The sequence below is a fragment of the Pongo abelii genome, chromosome 16, assembly GCF_028885655.2.
Source record: "Pongo abelii isolate AG06213 chromosome 16, NHGRI_mPonAbe1-v2.0_pri, whole genome shotgun sequence".
In the NCBI taxonomy this organism is placed as follows: Eukaryota; Metazoa; Chordata; class Mammalia; order Primates; family Hominidae; genus Pongo; species Pongo abelii.
Window position 1 is genome coordinate 23,131,258 of NC_072001.2, and position 19,884 is coordinate 23,151,141.

The following is a 19,884-nucleotide window of genomic DNA, read 5'->3' on the forward strand; positions in this document are numbered from 1 at the left end:
GACTGGACCACAGGAAGTGGGTTTGCTTCTAAATGCAAACCTGGCTGGGAGATGGCCAGGGAAGAAATGATTGCAATCTAACAGATAAGCATAGAATTGAGATGTGCAGATAGTGCAAAGTAACACAACCAGAGATGTGGTGGGTGAAGTGAGAGGTCTTAAGTGGGAGCAGTGCCGGTCCCCTAGGGGTGTTTGGACACATGTTAAGGAACAAAGGCATGCTGTGTGTGCATACATATGATTGTGTGTTTCCCACAAAGTAATCAAGGAAAGTGACCGGTATCAGGTAGCTGAGAGCCAGGTTTGCTAAACATCCTGCAACATGCCAGACAGTCCCATGCAACAGGGTACCCATATTGAGAGACACTGGAGCAACATTCCACAGGTACTGAACTCCCCACGCATCTATCTCAGGATACTGAGGTGGCAATGACAACAAGCAGTCAGACACTGTATTAAGCATTTTACTGAGAAAAAGCCCTGCACAGGTATTCGGTTAGCTGGGTCTCAACCTGTTTATGCCTCTAAACACCTTGCTGATGAAACAAACATTTCACCTCCTTGGGCCTCTGCATTTCCTCGTCTGTTAAATGAAGGGGTTTTTACTAGATGAGTAGTTTTCAATCTTTAGTTTTCAGCAACAAAACCCTTTCTTCAAATGGAATCTCAATATAGAGCACAGGCAAAAGCTGAGATGCTCTGGCCACAGAGGAGAGATGTCAAGAGGCCCTCCCATTCCTCAAGGGGTGACCCTAAGGCATCTCCCTGAACCCAAGATCCAGCTTTGAAAAAGACACCCCATAGTGGTTGGGATCCCTTTCAACATCTGTGTTCTAATTTTTTTTTTTTTTTTTTGACACAGAGTCTTGCTCTGTCGCCCAGGCTGGAGTGCAGTGGCACAATCTCAGCTCACTGCAAGCTCTGCCTCCTGGGTTCACATCATTCTCCTGCCTCAGCCTCCCAAGTAGCTGGGACTACAGGCACCCACCACCATGCCCAGCAAACCAGGATGGTCTCGATCTCCCGACCTTGTGATCCATCTGCCTTGGCCTCCCAAAGTGCTAGGATTACAGGTGTGAGCCACCACGCCTGGCCTGTGTTCTAAATTTAAGATCTGTGTACAAATAGTATGCATACAGATGAACACAAGGCAAGTGATTTGATGGAGAAAACTACTTGGTCTTTGAAAACACAAAATCCTGACTCTGGACCTCATGATTAAGTCCAAGGCCAAGTCATGTGTGAACTTCTGAAGCTCCATTTCATCATCTGTAGAATGAGCGTGACACCAGTAATTCAAAGGGCTTTTCTGAAGCTCAGAGATGGTCTGTGCTTCTACCAGCATCACCTTTTTGCTTACTGTATGCTGGTTACAGTACCTATGCTGCCTTATTTCATTGTATTTTTCACTACAACCCTAGGAAGAAGCAATTATTGTTCATTACACATGTGAGTGTCTCAATTAAGTTGAGAGGGTCCAAAAGTAAAGAAATAAAATAGATTTGGCCTCAAACTCCATTCCTTGGTGTTCTATGAAGTACACCAAGGACAGTGAAATGCTTCCATCATGGGAACACGCAGCCTTAGACCTTTACTAAATTATGTAACATTTCACTAGGTAGCAAAATCAAAATTTTAGGGTATATTGGAAATTTATATAAAATGTTTTGAATACTCTGAGATGGCAGGTTACCTTTCTTTAGATAATTCCTTACACGCACTATTTTAATCAATACTGAATGACATTTCCCAATTAAACAAACAAAAACGAAAAGCAAACTTTCCCCGGTTAGGATTGGCCATCCAGCTCACTGATGGCACTCTGGGGTGGGGGATGCGAGGTCGTGCCCTCAGATCTAACAGATAAAGATCACCTCTCAGAACCAGCCGCATGCAGAAACAAGCTCCCGCCACTGGAAAGCAGAGGGGACTCACCTGCCCAGACTTTCCTCCTGCTTTTTACTGTCCTCTCTCCACACTTCAATGTCCAAAATGCCCATCCTGTCAGAGAAGTAGAGAAAGTCAAACTGTTCCTGCCACTGCGGATTTGCATTCTTACACAGTGTCTAGAAAACATGCAGTTATAATTTTTATTTTATTTTATTTTGACAGATTCTTGCTCTGTCGCCCAGGCTGGAGTGCAGTGGTGTGATCTCGGCTCACTGCAAGCTCCACCTCCAGGGTTCATGCCATTCTCCTGCCTCAGCCTCTCGAGTAGCTGGGACTACAGGCACCCGCCACCACGCCCAGCTAATTTTTTGTATTTTCAGTAGAGACGGGGTTTCACCATGTTAGCCAGAATGGTCTGGATCTCCTGACCTCGTGATCTGCCCACCTCAGCCTCCCAAAGTGCTGGGATTACAGGCATGAGCCACTGCTCCCGGCCACACTTATTTTCTTAAAATGTCATTCATTGCTACAGAAGCTACACATTAATTTCATTATTAAACTGCAGGGGGTCAAGATGATGGACCTCACCCTTTATAAAGGTAAACTTCCCTTTTTAGAATGAAAGGGACTTGGTGGATTCAAGAATTGGTAAAACATTACTACTCTCCTAGCTGCCCTCCAGATCCAATAATTTATCCACCAAGTTACAAAGAATACTGTTACCTCACAAGAAACTATAAATTATATACACACACACATACACAGTGGACATATATCAACAGGCATCTTACAATTGTCTCTCTTACAGGAGGTCACACTAATTGCTTAATCGAATGCAAGTAACACTTTTGTTGGCACATCCATTCAATGCTAGCTTAGCAACTATATAAATTAACAGTTTGGGGACTTAATTAACATCTGTCAGATGCATTAAATGAGAAACCCATGACTTGTATATTGCCACCTATTTTTAAATCCAAAGTTAGTGAATCCAGTCACTAGGACAGGAGGAAGACTAGGAAACTCCACTGCAGCCAAACCTAAAAATTAACAAGAGTCACTTGAAAATGCCACAAGTGTTTCTGTGTTCTTCAAAAGTGAATTCAAACTGCTTCTGTGTTTGGTTCATTGGCAGGATTTTCATCTTTGTTTCCTTTATATAGAGATTAAATGTGTGAATACAAAGTGGGCAAAAATGTTGGTCCCAGAGTATTAGTGCAGTGTCAGGTATTAAATCCCGATACCAACTATTCTTGTGTGAGAAAAACATAGAGAACTCAGACCTCAGCTGTAGCCAATGTCATGTAAAATCATTTCAGCTGTTTTTCACATCAGGCTTAATATATCGGATCATAAAATTTAGAAACCAGGGAGAAAAACAGAAACCGCTGGGTGCGGTGGCTCACGCCTGTAATCCCAGCACTTTTGGAGGCTGAGGTAGGTGGTTCACGAGGTCAGGAGTTCAAGACCAGCCTGACCAACATGGTGAAACCCCCGTCTCTACTAAAAATACAAAAATTAGCCGGGCCTGGTGGTGCATGCCTGTAATCTCAGCTACTCAGGAGGCTGAGACAGGAGAATCACTTGAACCCGGGAGGCGGAGGTTGCAGTGAGCTGAGATTGTGCCATTGCACTCCAGCCTGGGCAACAGAGTGAGACTCGGTCTCAAAAAAAAAAAAAAAAAAAAAAAACCGGGGGGGGGGGGCCGGGTGCGGTAGCTCACGCCTGTAATCCCAGCACTTTGGGAGGCTGAGGTGGGCCAATCATAAGGTCAGGAGATCAAGACCATCTTGGCTAACACAGTGAAACCCCATCACTACTAAAAATACAAAAAATTAGCTGGGTGTGGTGGCGGGCGCCAGTAGTTCCAGCTACTCAGGATGCTGAGGCAGGAGAATGGCGTGAACTGGAGAGGTGCAGCTTGCAGTGAGCCTAGATCCTGCCACTGCACTCCAGCCTGGGCCACAAAGCGACACACTCCGCCTCAAAAAAAAAAAAACCCTATTAGACCACAAATTAAATGCAATATTTCCCAAGGGTGAATGTAACAGATATTGAACTAATTCTACACTTCACCTTAGTCCAAAGGGTTAAGTGTGCTTAGTGATGAATAATTTTTCCATAAATCCTTAGCCTGACCCTGGCAAGCTAAAGGAATCTTAGTAGAGAGATATGGTTACCCTGGATACCCTCACTGTGAGGCACAGCCTGAAATTACCTGGTTAAAATAATTCTCTGCATACTTCTGTCATCATGCCCCCTCAATTTTCACATTTTTTATAAACTATTCTTCAACATGAGCCTCAATTCTCGATTTTGTGCTAGAGTAAATGACATCAAATATTTGATTCTGCACTGAAAATAGTGCAGTGCGCACAACCTCTTGCCTCCCTAAATGATTTTCCAACTTGTCCTTATCTGCTGCATCCTCGAAGCTAGAAAGTCCAAACTGCAAATAGCCTCAGGGCTATTTTCAAAATTGTCCACTGATTGTTTTTTCTTGTGTGGCTTTTGGCATGTGATTTAACTTTCAGGTACCCTAGAGCTCCTTCAATCCATAAAACACAGGAAATATTCCTGTCTGACAATTATGTAAAACTAATTAATTATCGTGGTTTAGAGACTATAGTTTTTGAAATAAAATCCACACCAAATTACTAAGATTAAAAATTGAATGGAATTTGGATCGGCAGAATAAGATGAATTATTTTTAAAGATAGTTAAAAATGCCATTACATTTGTTTAAAATAAATCACTTTTAATACTTTGGATAGTTTATTATTATTTTTAATCAGAGCAAAAAACAGCAGCACTAGATTCTATTTTTGGTGTGAAGACTAGCAAACAAGAGAATGCAATGGGTATATAATTCTGGAAAAAAATATATATATATATATTTTTTTGAGACAGAGTCTCGCTCTGTCGCCCAGGCTGGAGTACAGTGGCACAATCTTGGCTCACGGCAAGCTCAGCCTCCCAGGTTCATGCCATTCTCCTGCCTCAGCCTCCCCAGTAGCTGGGACTATAGGCGCCCGCCACCACACCCGGCTAATTTTTTGCATTTTTAGTAGAGAAGGGGTTTCACTGTGTTAGCCAGGATGGTCTTGATCTCCTGACCTCAAGATCCACCTGCCTCAGCCTCCCAAAGTGCTGGGATTACAGGCATGAGCCACTGCACCCGGCCTTCTGAAAATGTTTTTAATTATCTCACATATTTTAACCCAAATATCACATATTATGCTATTCTATTTCTGTAGCATTTTGAAAACTTTTACTTATCCTTTTCCTGCATTCTATGAAACATAGTTTGCTTATTTTCAAAATGAAAAAAAGTCATGCATTCAAATCTATGATTTAATAAGCTTTCTCTAGCTCTGTTACTATATTAAAATAAACTATACTAAGCAATTAAAACAAAACCCACATTAATTGACTGCATCTATACAATTATTTTGTTTTCTGCTCCTTAATATAGTTAGGAAGGCTAAACATAAATTACTTCTACTTTTGTAAAATTTAAAGTGAGAAACAACTTTTTTTTTATTTTAAAGATACCATTCTCCTTATGGAAAGATAGAACTTGCCTTACTCTTATACCTCTGATCTCCCAGTTTTAACTGGACAAAGATTTCTGTCATGCTTCCTCCTGAGACAGTCTTCCCTTCCAACAAAGTTATACTTATAATCCCGTTCCAGAGCTGGTTTCTTTTCAAGGACTCAGAGAGCCGTAGGTTGCATATCAAAGAGGACTAAAGCAAAAAATAAAGATGACATGTAAACTTGCTTATAATTCCCAAGAGTGACTTTGGTGATCATTGGAATTCCAACTTTCAATATTTGCTTGTAAAAAATTCCCTCCCTACTGGTGAAAAGTGTTATTTTTCATTGGTTTTGCAAACCTGCTGTCGCAGTTATGTGACTTCCTTCTCAAGCTTTGAAGTGGTAATAATATGGTGAAGGATGAGTATATGCAACACTTTGACTTGGCACTGGCCTGTGCTCCCACCCAGATGAGCTCTTTGGTGGGACTCCTTTGACTGGGCCTTTAGCTATTTTAATAGTGTGAGAGGAATAAAGGCATTCTGGGAAACAGAGATATTATAAGCAAAATATCTCTGGGCATTCAGAAATAATGACTTTGAATTTATCCTTCACATTTGAATCTGTCTCCACTTCTCTTTATTCCTTGGGCTACTACCAAAAGCCCTATACCACGTAAGATTCACTACTCCAAATAGAGCCTTCAGTGGCCTAGCTGGTCAAATGAGCTTTGCAGATCTGGGGTGGGGGTGGGAGGGAAGGGGGTGTATAAAGTACATCTCACTGCACCTGGGACCCAGGAGGGGTTCAATAACTTAACTCTTATTTCCTTTTCTAAATTATATTACTCACACTCATACACACCTTATAGGAAAAGGGCAAATGCCCTGTTATTAAATTTTAAATAGAGTAGCCACACTTCATTTTTTAATTTCCACTATGTAAATTTTCAAACATATACAAAGGTAAAGAGAAGAATACAATAAATCTGCATGTACTTAATCACCAGATTTACTGTCTTGCAAATCTTATTTTACCTATGCCTTCGTTCTTTTATGGTTGAAATATCTTAAAGCGAAATCCATATTTGTTTTTACATAACCATCCGGTATGATCACACTCAATGGCGTTAACCATAAGTTGTTTAATCTATGAAATACACAGTGCATATTCACATTTCCCTGATGGTCTCAACCGCTCCCTTTTATGGTTAGTTTGTCTGAGTTGGGATCCCCACGTGATCCACATGCTGCATTTGGTTAGCAGAGTTCATTTACGTTGTCCATTAAATTAGCGAAATGACACAAGCATAGGCTTCTTTATTGAAGGAGAAATAAATGGGCTGAAGAATGTAAATGGTGCCGAGCATCATCGTCGAGCAATGAATTTCTAACACTATATATTCATTCCTGTCATCACTCGCTATATCTTCCAGATCATTCAGACACCAATTTGCTCGGACGCCAGTTAGTCACAATTTATCACAAGAAAGGGTATGTCAGTACCATAGTCATTATACACCAGCTTACCTCATTGAACCCAGGCCACTCCACCACTCTTAATAAGTGACACAACAATGCCACACTAGGTATTTTGATCATTTATGACAACCTTAAACAAAATACATTCAAGAAAACACATATTCCCAAGCTTCATATCTGTATTAGCCCATTTTCATACTGCTATAAAGAACTGCCTGAGACTGGGTCATTCATAAAGGAAAGAGGTTAATTGATTCAGTGCAGCATGGCTGGGGAGGCCTCAGGAAACTTAATCACAGTGGAAGGTGAAGGGGAAGCAAGGCACCTTCTTCACAAGGCGGACAGGAAGGAGAAGTGCCAAGTGAAGTGGAAAGAGCCCCTTATAAAGCCATCAGATCTCGTGAGAACTCACTATCATGAGAACAGCATGGGGGAAACCGCCCCCATGATTCAATTACCTCCACCTGGTATTTCCCTTGACAAGTGGGGGTTATGGGGATTACAATTCAAGATGAGATTTGAGTGGGGACACAAAGTCTAACCATATCAATATCCATGTGGCTTTTCTCTTAAACCCCCCCCACCCCACCCCCTCCCCACACACAGGTTTTGCAGGTGCTGAGACAGAACAGAAGGGGCAAGTGAGGAAAGAATCTTAAAAAGAAATATCCTCTTCTCTGGTGAACATGAGTAATTCCTTCATACTTCATATATATAAATGAGAAAATATGTATAGGAATATTTGAACTATTTCATAAACCTTTATTATTGAATATATGATCATTATGCTTACTATATATAAAAATAACATATTTCAGATATAACATATTCAATAAAGGTTTATGAAACAGTTAAAATTAAGTGATTTTGTGTTGGTCATAAATACACACCATCACAATATATAAATAGATGTATCTGCATATATGCACATATATCTATACATATCTATACAGGTATTGATATACATAATACATTTTATAGCTTATTAGGTACATGGGCTAAAAACTTCTACCTTTAAAACAAAAATGAGATTTTGATTCATATATCCTGCTGCAATTCCTCCTTTTGCTTTTCTTCTTCTTTTTTTTTTTTTTTTGAGACAGAGTCTTGCTCTGTCTCCCAAGCTGGAGTGCAGTGGCATGATGTCTGCTCACTGCAAGCTCCGCCTCCCAGGTTCATGCCATTCTCCTGCCTCAGCCTCCTGAGTAGCTGGGACTACAGGCGCCTGCCACTGCGCACGGCAAATTTTTTTGTATTTTTAGTAGAGATGGGGTTTCGCCATGTTAGCCAGGATGGTCTCGATCTCCTGACCTCGTGATCCGCTCACCTCAGCCTCCCAAAATGCTGGGATTACAGGCATGAGCCACCGTGCCCGGCCTCTTTTTTTCTTCTTAAAATTTGACTTGCCAATCAACAACCGAAAGCATGACCTGTCCCACGGCCATGCTTCAAAGCTCCGGCAGATATATTCCTCCCTAAACACTGCAACTATTTCAAAATCCTTTTTATAAAAACGGGAGTAACGTCCACAAAGGATCAAAGGGCATCCTGCAGTCTGGCAATTGCTTAAGAAGAATGGCAGCACTTCCATGAAATATGCCGTAAAATAATTTTGCGGCTTGGTATGTCCTAATTTCAAACTGGATGTTTATCTTGGAAAGGTTTCTAACCTGTCCATAAAACAGCTCCACTTAGCGCTATAAGCTCTGTAAAAATGGAATCCAAAGCTGGTTATTAAGGGGGCCAAGAGATGGGTTCCATATGGTGGAACAGCATGGGAGGGCAAGGCTGAGGCCTGTGTCAGGTGCAGCTTGGCTGGAGCTCCTGATCTAGACACTCGTTGCATTACACCATCACATCTGTATTCTTGCTTGTCATGTCCCTGGGAAATATCCACTTTCCATCAAAGCTTTTGTCTATCACAGTCGGACTTTGAACATTTTAGCATTTAACGCAGTCATGTTTGATCTGATGGACTTGCTCTCTGCTGTCCAAGATTTTTTCCCTCCTCCTAAAGGGAGGGCAGAAGTATTTATTGCAGAGTTCACAGAAAAGAACACAAGAACTTTATTCTACTTATTACACCCCAAATATTTCTGCACACTACTATCAGGTTATTTCTCTTTTTTTTTTTTTTTTTTTTTTTGAGACAGAGTCTGGCTCTGGAGCCCAAGCTGGAGTGCAGTGGCGCTCACTGCAAGCTCTGCCTCCCGGGTTCACGCCATTCTTCTGCCTCAGCCTCCCGAGAAGCTAGGACCACAGGCGCCTGCCACCACATCCAGCTAATTCTTTCGTATTTTTTAGTGGAGACGGGGTTTCACCATGTTTTGCCAGAATGGTCTCAATCTCCTGACCTCGTGATCCACCCGCCTCGGCCTCCCAAAGTGCTGGGATTACAGGCGTGAGCCACCACACCCAGCCAGGTTATTTCTCAAATAAAGTTTCATCTGTGATCCACACATTCTGGAGGAGGTGGGTGTAATTTAAAGAAGTCTCTTAATTACTTTAACATTTCTCTTCCACACTTGATAGGTTTGATGAGGCCTCAGACCAGGGAGTCTGGGGTTGGGGGTAGGGCCTGGGCCATGTAATGTGTGCTTTCTTGCAGAGCTGGGCTCACAAAAATCTTTTGTGCTCTTCAAACAGCCCCCTTTTCCCCCCACAATAAATTGACTCATCTGCACTCGCTCAGCTGAATAGCTTAGGTTTTCATGCCTGTGCCCGAACCTATACATGAAATTTGTCATCTTAATGCAGCCTGGCTTGTGAAAGGAGAGAAGGAAATGACCCATCTCAGGGGAAACCCACCCCACCTGAACTAAAACAGACACCAGGGGATAGTGGAATGTTTCGGGGCCCTGACCCTAATTTCTTAGCAGATACAATGGATACAATACAGTACATCAAGGTTTTGTTATTTTCCTCCTTCCTTCCAAAGGATCAGACCTTTCACTATTTCTATGTTGATTCATTCATCTGCTCTCTCTTTCTCAGCCCCCACCTCACCAAATCCCCACCCATTCTTCTAAAACAGAAAAGGCGACTTCCATCTAAGACCGTGGCTAGTTATTAACAGTGAAAACAAGGTGTGCTGTGCCACTTAGAAACATATTAACTTCTGTAAAAGAGCTTTGGAAACACTAATTTACTTCTCATTCATTCAATCCCAAGGCAGAAAGGGAAGAAACTTTGGAATAAGACTAAAATTATACCCGGTGGATTCAAACAGGTAGAGAATCTTCATAAGTTTCTGATCTAGGAATAGGCTCTAAAAACAGTGACTGTACTGTCATTGCTGGAATACATGAAATGGACTACAGTTTGCTGGCATGCATTATTTGATGTTTTTGGCCTGGGGACATGCTGGGGAGATAGTGATGTGAATTGGCATGGCTGCAAAGGAAACTGAGGGAAGATGGACAGGTCAGCTTGGTGCCTCTTATCTGTCCCAGGCCAGGAAGAGTGGCAGAGAGGTTAAGAGGAAAGAAATCCTAAAAGCAGGGCATGAAGTCAGGAGCTGGAGCCACACCTGTGGCCATCAAAAGCAAGGTTACATTCAAGTAGGCAGCGCTCCAGAACTGACTATGCCAAGCAATACCCACGGTATAATTCTCCAAAACACTCTCTTGCATATAACAAAATACCAATCAGCCAACCAATAAAGATGGCAGTAAGAAAAGGCAGGACCAGAGCATACCCACCAGGTGCCAGATAATGTACTGGTGCTCCATACATAGTCCCAGAGACAGCAGTATAAACATACCAGCGTTCCTGCGGTGCAAATACATCCCATTTTCACTCTCATTAATTGTTTTTCCTAAGTCATTGTGGGAAAGTGAGTAGTCAATGGAAACAAATGCATTAAAAAAATCAACTTTGTAAGAAAAGTGAGTAGTAAAGTCAGATTCCAACTATGTTGACCACTGATTTGAAAACTAAGAGAAAACATTGAGCCTATAAAATGTTTCACTGAAATATTCCTTTCAAGCTTTTTCAACATGTAAAACTACTGTTCCTTGTCAACAGCTTTTATTGCATGAGAAGATCCATGCATCCATAGAACAGGCTCCTAGGGAAAATCCTTCTCTGCAGCTCCTCTCTATTACCTGAAGAGGATATTGGACGCATAAATTCTCCTAGAACTACACAGAAATCCTTGCATGAGAATATAAAGAAAACCTTTTAAATTTCCCACATGTAAAAGTCCACAGAAGTGGCGATTTATACTTGTAGATGAAAACAGTATCAGTGGCCAGGTGCGGTGGCTCACGCCTGTAATCCCAGCACTTTGGTAGGCCAAGGTGGGTGGATCATGAGGTCAGGAGATCGAGACCATCCTGGCTGACACGGTGAAACCCCGTCTCTACTCAAAATACAAAAAAATGAGTAGGGCATGGTGGCGGGTGACTGTAGTCCCAGCTACTCGGGAGGCTGAGAGAGGAGAATGGCATGAACCCGGGAGGCGGAGCTTGCAGTGAGCCGAGATCCAGCCACTGCACTCCAGCCTGGGCAACACAGCGAGACTCCATTTCAAAAAAAAAAAAGTATCAGTTCCAGAAATATGAATAATCTGTGTGTACAAATACATTAGCTATAAAAGCTTTGCATTAAATTTAATATTTTTAAATTATAAGATAAAAATTTTCACTCAATTTTTGTACTTAAAAATTAGATTAAGAAAAGATTTAAAATAATAGTTAAAAATTGCATACCCAATGACTCTCAGATTTTAGGACCAGGAAAATGCTTCTAATGCATTTCCTACTATTTGAAAAATATATATGTGAAGAGATAAAACAACACAACAAAGGCAATGTGATTCAACAGGATTTTCTTTTTGCCATGACCTGTAGGAAGCTAAAGTTAAATGTTGGGCTCATGTGCAGTATAGATTAATTATCTTGCATTTCTTGATTTACTTGTATAATCCTGCTAGCCTTCACTTCTCTATTTTTCTATGTCTATAAAATACTTTATAAGCACCCCTATCCAGGGCTGGGAGTCGTGTGAAGCAGTGAGGCACGGGGCTCATCCTCCAGGTTCTGCAAGTGCAGGGCTGCTTCCTCAGCCTGGATGCTTTTTATTTTTATTTTTTATTATTATTATTTTTTTGGACGGAGTCTCCCTCTGTCACCCAGGCTGGGGTGCAGTGGCAAGATTCTTGGCTCACTGCAACCTCTGCCTCCCAGGTTCAAGCAATTCTCCTGCCTCAGCCTCCCAAGTAGCTGGGACTACAGGAATGCACCACCACATCAGTCTAAGTTTTGGTATTTTTAGTAGGGACGGGATTTCATCATGTTGGCCAGGCTGTTCTTGAACTCGTGACCTCAAGGGATCCACCTGACTCAGCCTCCCACAGTGCTGAGGTTATGATTACAGGTATGAGGCATCGTGCCCGGCCCCGGATGCCTTTTTATGTTTTGCACCTAGAGCACCTCACTTGCCTCACCTTAATCCCAGCCCACCTCCATCACTTTAGGGTTAGGAGCCAGAGCCATGGCCTCCAAGGCCTGCCCTTCCTTACATCTCCTGCTTTTTCTCCTATGATTCCCAGCATCTTTCTTTACATCCTAGTACTTCCCAGTGCTTCTCAAACTTGAAGATGCTTGACAGTCACCTGGAGGGCTTGTTCAAAAATGGCTACATCTCATTCCCAGAGTTTCTGATTGAAGAAGTCTAAGATGGGAGCCAGGAGTTGGATTTCTAACTGTTACCAGCTGTGGCTGGTCCAGGGGACACACTGGAAAGCAAGCTGTTTAGAGCCCTACATAAATAGTTTGGAGCTCTTACCATATGCCACATTATTTTATCCTGAAATGTTTCCATTCATGTCATCCCCCTTCTCATTTGATGAGATTCATTCCAGTCTTTTTCTCATCTGAGGGCTTCCCTGAGCCCAACACAGAGACCAGCGTCCAACCCACTCCACCCACCTGCAAGGCCAGGATAATGGTCTCATTGCACCCTTTGAATACCCCCGTCACTAATTCTCATCTCTCCTACCTGCTCATCAATTCTGATGACTAAGTCCAATTCATCTTCGTATCCAAGGATAGGTTCTACCACAAGAGTATGTGCTTAATGAGAGGTTTTGGGGCAAAATTGAGTCGAACATAATTGAGAGGAGAGATTTGATGAGATGTTAAGGAAGACAGTCCCTCTGTCCCTCTGGTATGGAGTACATACAAGCTTTGAAAGTTCTGATAAATTGATAGCTTCACCTAAACATGGCTACAGTTTCCTGGAAGGAGAAAATCCTCTAGAAGTCATTCTGTCCAGGTTAACACTGACCTCGACTTCATAATAAGACATCAGAAGGATCAAGGTTAAGACATTCAGCAGTGGGTCAGTGCGGTGCCACATTTAGATTGATTGATTGATGACAGATGAAATAGAGGTAGATGACAGATAGAGACAGGTAGATAGATTAGCTACATTAGATCATAGATGGAAAACAGACAAGCAAACAGTGATAGGTGTATAAGCACATAGACAAATGTGGCTGTTTTGAGTATGCAAGTCTCCAGTCCTTTGAGTTTAACCAAGAAAATAAAAAGGCAAAAGTTGTTACTAGGAGTGGGCATTTGAATTCAGTTAAGAATGTATGAAAACAAAAAAACAGTACAACAAACAAAAAGCACTTTATTAATTGAGGAATAATTCCAGATACAACACACTTCTTTTAATCCCTCAAATGGACCATATTTCCTCCTGCAAGAGGGTTTTTCTTATACTACTTCCTGGGCTGACACAGAAATAAGACATGTGAGTTCAATTAGAGAAAGTGGGACAGTGAGAGAGTGCATTTACCTAGAAGACGACAGAAGTGGCATCTTTGAGTAGCTCCTTTTCAACCCCAAAATACATGACTACAGACAAAGCAATCAGAAAACTTCCTCCTGGTTGCCACCTGGACTCTGGACACAGAACAGTTCATTTGAGAGAGGGGGCGACAGAGAGAGAGGAGAGAGGAGAGAGGAGGGAGAGGAGAAGTGGTGGGGGAAGACGGGAGGGGAAGAGGGAGAGAGGGGAGGGGAAGAGGGAGAGAGGGGAGGGGAAGAGGGAGAGAGGGGAGGGGAAGAGGGAGAGGGGAGGGGAAGAGGGAGAGAGGGGAGGGGAAGAGGGAGAGAGGGGAGGGGAAGAGGGAGAGAGGGGAGGGGAAGAGGGAGAGAGGGGAGGGGAAGAGGGAGAGAGGGGAGGGGAAGAGGGAGAGAGGGGAGGGGAAGAGGGAGAGAGGGGAGGGGAAGAGGGAGAGAGGAGAAGGGAAGAGGGAGAGACGGGAGGGGAAGAGGGAGAGAAGGGAGGGGAAGAGAAGGGAAGGGGAGGAGGAGAGAGGAGTAGGGGAGAGAGGGGAAGGGGGAGGGGTGAGGGGGAGAGGGAAAGAATCTACAAAGGCCATTCAGGAGAGAGAGGAGGGGAAGAGGGAGAGAAGGGAGGGAGGGGGGAGAGGGTAAGGGGGAGGGGGAAGGGAGAAGGGGAGAGGGAGAAGGGGAAGGAGGAGAGGGAGCATAGGAGGGGAGGGGGAGTAGGAGGGCGAGAGGGGAGGGGAGGGGGAGGAGGGAGTAGGAAGGGAGAAGTAGAGATGGGAAGGGGGAGAGGGAGAGGGGAAGCATGATTGAGTCCCTCCAAATTCTATGACTGTCCTCTCATTGCACGTAGCCAGGTGGAGACCTGGTGATAGGAGTGCCTAGAGAATGTAGCTTGCAGAGGTCAGCCTTTGCAATAACAGAGAGGAACCAGAATAAAACAATATAAAACCAAACAGGCCAACAATGGGCACTACTAGTTAATTAATTTCATACAGAAAAAAAAGTTACGCTAGTATAGGTCATGTTTCTTACTTTAGACAGCAGACATATTGATACACACAACAGTGGTCAAAAGAGAGGTTATGTAAGAGTATGTACTTATCTCAGTGAAAATGCATCTAAAGTAAAGAAAATCCATAACCAAATAGCCATTGTAGTCAGAGACAACACCTATACACACCCAAATAATAGCCAAGGGGTGTGGTGTGTGTGTGTGTGTGAGATAGAGAGAATATGTGCAAAGTTTCTGAACACAATCAGTAATTTGTCAAAGCCATTTTTTATCATTGCTTTTTTTTCTTTATATTAGACTATTTGATGTGAGATAAATAACCATTGTTAATATTTTTTAGCTCTCTAATTGTTACACAAATTAGAAAAGACAGAAATAAGGTTTGGAAACAGATCTAGTCACACCAAAGATTGTATATAGTAAATACATAAAGAGAACTAGGTGTCTAACTCAACCCTATTAAATCAAATTCCCAATTCTTATTTAAATGCCCATTTTAAAAAGCTTTTGGGTGAAACCTGAACCTATTTTTAAAGACAATCTCATTGTATTTACTATGTTGAAATCCAGGACAGAATAGTTAGAAAACAGTGGGGGAGGGGGGAGGGATAGCATTGGGAGATATACCTAATGCTAGATGACGAGTTAGTGGGTGCAGCGCACCAGCATGGCGCATGTACGCATATGTAACTTACCTGCACATTGCGCACATGTACCATAAAACCTAAAGTATAATAATAACAATAATAATAATAATAATAAAAATAAATAAAATAAAATAAAATAAAATAAAAATGAAAACAGTTGAAAAAATAATCTACAAAGGCCATTCAGGAACATTTTGGGTGATGCAAAATCATAAATTTATGGCATTAAGAAGCAGTTACCTAAAGTTATTATAAGAAAAAGATTCTAGATTCTAAGTTATTATAAGAAAAAGCCAATGATATTTTTAGGTAATACATTACTTAGGACGAGTAAAATTTTCAATACTCATAGCTAAGTAATCTTCCTTATGTCAAATTATTACATAATATTAAATACAATGTGGAAATCCTGAACTAGAACCTTATAGTTTAAAAATACCAAAAGATAGGCCGACCAGGGTCTTTTAACACTTTTACAGATTGTTAATCAAGTGTCTATAAAGTCTCCATTTCCATAAGCCAAATTAGACACCACCTGACTTTTCTCTTTAAAACTGCACATTCTCAGAAGCAAAAAGTCAACATAATTGAAATTTCTAGCAAAATATAACTTGCATACCTTGAATAAGAGCATAAGTAGCTTTCAAAAGTAAATAAAGTGAACTTTATTTATCTAGGATTTTATTAAATATATACACTCAGGATGGGCATGTATTACGTCCCTGCACCCAGGGCACTGAAGTCAAATTCGCGAAACTACCATGATGGCAAAAAAGCAAAAAAAGACAAACAGCTCAGTTCTAAGACACAGCTCTGAAGTGTACATATAAATACTGCTCTCCGGGATCTTCTGTTCCCTTCATATTTTTGATGACTTTATCCAGGCCGTCAACATTTTTTCTATCCCTCCTCATTCCTTTGGCCATTCTTCCATAACCTCTCCTGTCCTCCCTAGATGCCACTATTCTCCCAGCTCACTATTTTTCTTTCTAGCCTTTATGTTCTTCCACAAACTGCCAGTGCTCTTCCACAGACCAAAGCGCCCTAACTAAAGATGGTTATGGTTGTGCAGTACCAGTGTTTCAGTGCAGCGGCAGAATCAATAAATGAGAAAACACTGCTTTGTCAGGCTCCACCAAAGCATTCTGGGAAACTTCACTGCTTTGGGTGGTTACAGAAACTTTTTTTTTTTTTTTTGAGACGGAGTCTCGCTCTGTCGCCCAGGCTGGAGTGCAGTGGTGCTACTGGATATTAATATCAAGGTTTTTGGTGGGGGGGTTTTTTGCGTATTTTCCCGGAACAGTGACAGATCTTTTCACCCAAACCAACCACCAAAATTAATTACCATCTTTCAGGTACACAGGGCCATTTAGGGCCCTTTGACGGATAGTAACTCATTTGATTTTTTTTTTCTTTTTGAGATGGAGTCTTGCTCTGTCACCCAGGCTGGAGTGCAGTGTCTCAATCTCGGCTCACTGCAAGCTCCACCTCCCGGGTTCACGCCATTCTCCTGCCTCAGCCTCCCGAGTAGCTGGGACTACAGGCGCTGGCCACCACGCCCGGCTAATTTTTTGTATTTTTTAGTAGAGACGGGGTTTCACCATGTTAGCCAGGATGGTCTTGATCTCCTGACCTCGTGATCCCCCCACCTCGGCCTCCCAAAGTGCTGGGATTACAGGCATGAGCCACTGCGCCTGGCCTTACTTGATTTTTTATAACAACTATACAAGATAAAGCATGTAAAGAAATTAACGGAAAATGACTATTCCTATTCACTTCCTACAGTGCTACCAACTACCATATATTGAGTGTTTCTACCCAATTCCAAGCACCATATTTGATAATTTCAATCTTCACAACCCTATAAAACAGACACCCTTTTTATCCTTGTTTCACATATGAGGAAGTTACAGCTTAGAGAGTTTAAATAATTATTTTCATTCACCAGACCACTGGTGGAGCTAGGATTCAAACCCAGGCAGTCTGAGAATAGAGCTCATAATTTTAGCTACTATTTTTTTAATTTTTGCTATGCAAAAACACAGAACTGTCAGCCTTCCAGCCAGTGTCTTCCCTTCTGCCTGCACCATTCTCATATACATTTAAGTCCCTGGACACAAGGGTAAATTCATAAACATTTTGCACATACTGAGATTTTTGTCAGCTTGGTTCTAAAGCAACAAAGCCTACCTCAAAGATGATTGGAAGAAAAATGGATAAAGAGCTGAGAATCTAAACAGAAATCTCTGAACCAGAGTTTAAATTATAATGGAAATTTATAAACAAATTATCTCATTCAAATAATCTACTGATTTCCAGTCCCAAGTGCTAGTCATTCTCACTTAAAATCACCAATATAAAAATGTTTTAATGATTAACTCAAACTCAATGAAAAGAACTAAGATTCTGATAATCTATTATACCCCAAGGGCTCACAATGTGCACTGTTAGCTGAATAACCACACATGGCCCAGAATAAAGTGTTCCTCAATTAATTTTCTTTGATCAAATATATAAATGGAAAAAAAACTACCAATCAGAACAGGAAAGACTAGGCAGAGTTTTCTATATTTCCATTATATATATATATAATATACATTTATCTCCATATGTGTATATATATGTATTCATATATGTGTGTATATATGTATATATGGATGTGTATATACATGTGTCCATATATATACACATACATATATATTTATCTCCATATCCACATTTATGGAGATAAATCTATGTGTATGTGTATGTATATATGGAGATAAATATATGTTTGTATATATAAATATATGTGTATATATGGAGATAAATACGTACGTATGTATATATATGAAGATAAATACGTGTGTATATATAGGAGATAAATATGTGTGTATATATGGAGATAAATATATATGTGTGTATATATATATGGAGATAAATATGTGTGTGTGTGTATATATATGGGGATAAAAATACATTTGTGTGTATATGTATTATCAATATATTGTATACTAGGCTTCTGCCAGACAAAGACCAAAGAAAATAAGGAAGCACACGAGTGAGCGGACAGCACAGATATTCTGACAAAGTCTTCAACATGAGAGGTGAGGGAGTCAGAGGAAACCAGGCCCACATTAAGAGGAAACTGTGGTGTTCTTAAGCCCTGAAAAGATAGTCTCTTTGAGATCTTTTACAAAATCAACTCCAAGCTGTATCTAGTATTAACTATTCTGCAATTTGAAATAAATTGAAACTAAAATGGCATTATGTTAAAACTCCAAATTTTGGCAATATTGAATATCTTTTAAGTGTAAATATTACTGTTAAACATAATCTAATATGCTATAGAAAAATTCACAAAGGCAGTCATTTGAATATGCAGCTATTTTCATGGAGAAATCAATTACGTTTAGAAACCTCACTTGAATATATAAGAAATTTTTTGAAGATAACAGCTGGCAAGTTGTCAACCACATGACAAATGATACCTATTTACATTACGTGCTATAACCTGGCCCCCAGCTGAAGTCACCAGTCACCTACTCTACACACTGACACTGAACCCAGAGTCATAGATGCAGCAGCAATGCTGTCAAGACTAAGAAGCTAAAGAAAATCCCTCCTTCTTTAGGTGGAATGAGAAAAAATGCTTTTATTTTCAACATTAATTTAAGACATTTTAACACTAAAATATCTCTTTTAATGAGGTCCCAAGTGTCGACAATGCCACTTTTGAAAAGCAAGTAATAAAAGGAATTCAAATTAAAAATAGCAGATATTTAGTTGAGTCTTTGAAAAGGCAATTGAAAAGTCACACTACAGTTTTCCTACTGCTTTAACCTATCTTCTATGAGTTTACTAGTAAATCAGTCATGATTTTCATCATGAAAAACTACAACTAAAAGCGTTAAGTGATGTCAAAATGAAAAATATTCTCCCCATCCACCCCACTGCCTCAATTCAAGAAGCATTACTGGAGACCTAATTATAAATAGGTTTTATATTTTTACATTGGACTATAAACATGCTAAATTATAACACATCTTAAAAAGCAGGTACTTTAATTGGCTTTAAAAATACTTTTCAAATAAGTCATAATCAAAGATGCTTTTGTTCTAGTATAGCCTTAGAATTATAAAATATAATCCCAAATAAAATAAGATTATGATTTGTATCCACATTTTTGCTCATAAGAAGAGTCCCAATCATATTGTGACAAAACCTAATGCTTCACTGATGTTACAGACATCTTTGATAGGTACTATATCAACTAGAAATTTCCATGTACTAGACCAGTGAACATTAAAATTTGTATCTTCTCAAAAGAACTCCCAATGGAAAACTTGGTAGCTAAAAGTAAAAAAAGAAAGAAGAAATCAAAATGCTGCAAATGTATGCCCAGTCATCTTAATAACACAAAAGAAATAATTCCTTAATGAGTTTCCTTTCCAGTGCTTCAAAAAATAGCACTGTATTAAAAAACAGATATTTTAAGACTCCATAATATGTTTCACCCCCCTAAA

At 40.7% G+C, this 19,884-nt stretch overlaps 1 protein-coding gene across 2 annotated transcripts in view; it reads right to left on the reverse strand.

Moving 5' to 3' along the window:
* The window catches only part of LOC129050356 (multiple C2 and transmembrane domain-containing protein 2-like), a 78,497-nt gene that overhangs the window by 44,492 nt on the left and 14,121 nt on the right, over positions 1-19,884 (reverse strand). For both annotated transcript variants that reach the window (XM_054532383.1, XM_063716505.1), the window contains exons 5-6: positions 5,488-5,639; positions 1,936-2,001 (exon numbers count right to left, since the gene is read on the reverse strand). In XM_054532383.1, the coding sequence (XP_054388358.1) occupies positions 1,936-2,001; positions 5,488-5,639 (218 nt within the window). The remainder of the gene's footprint in view (positions 1-1,935; positions 2,002-5,487; positions 5,640-19,884) is intronic.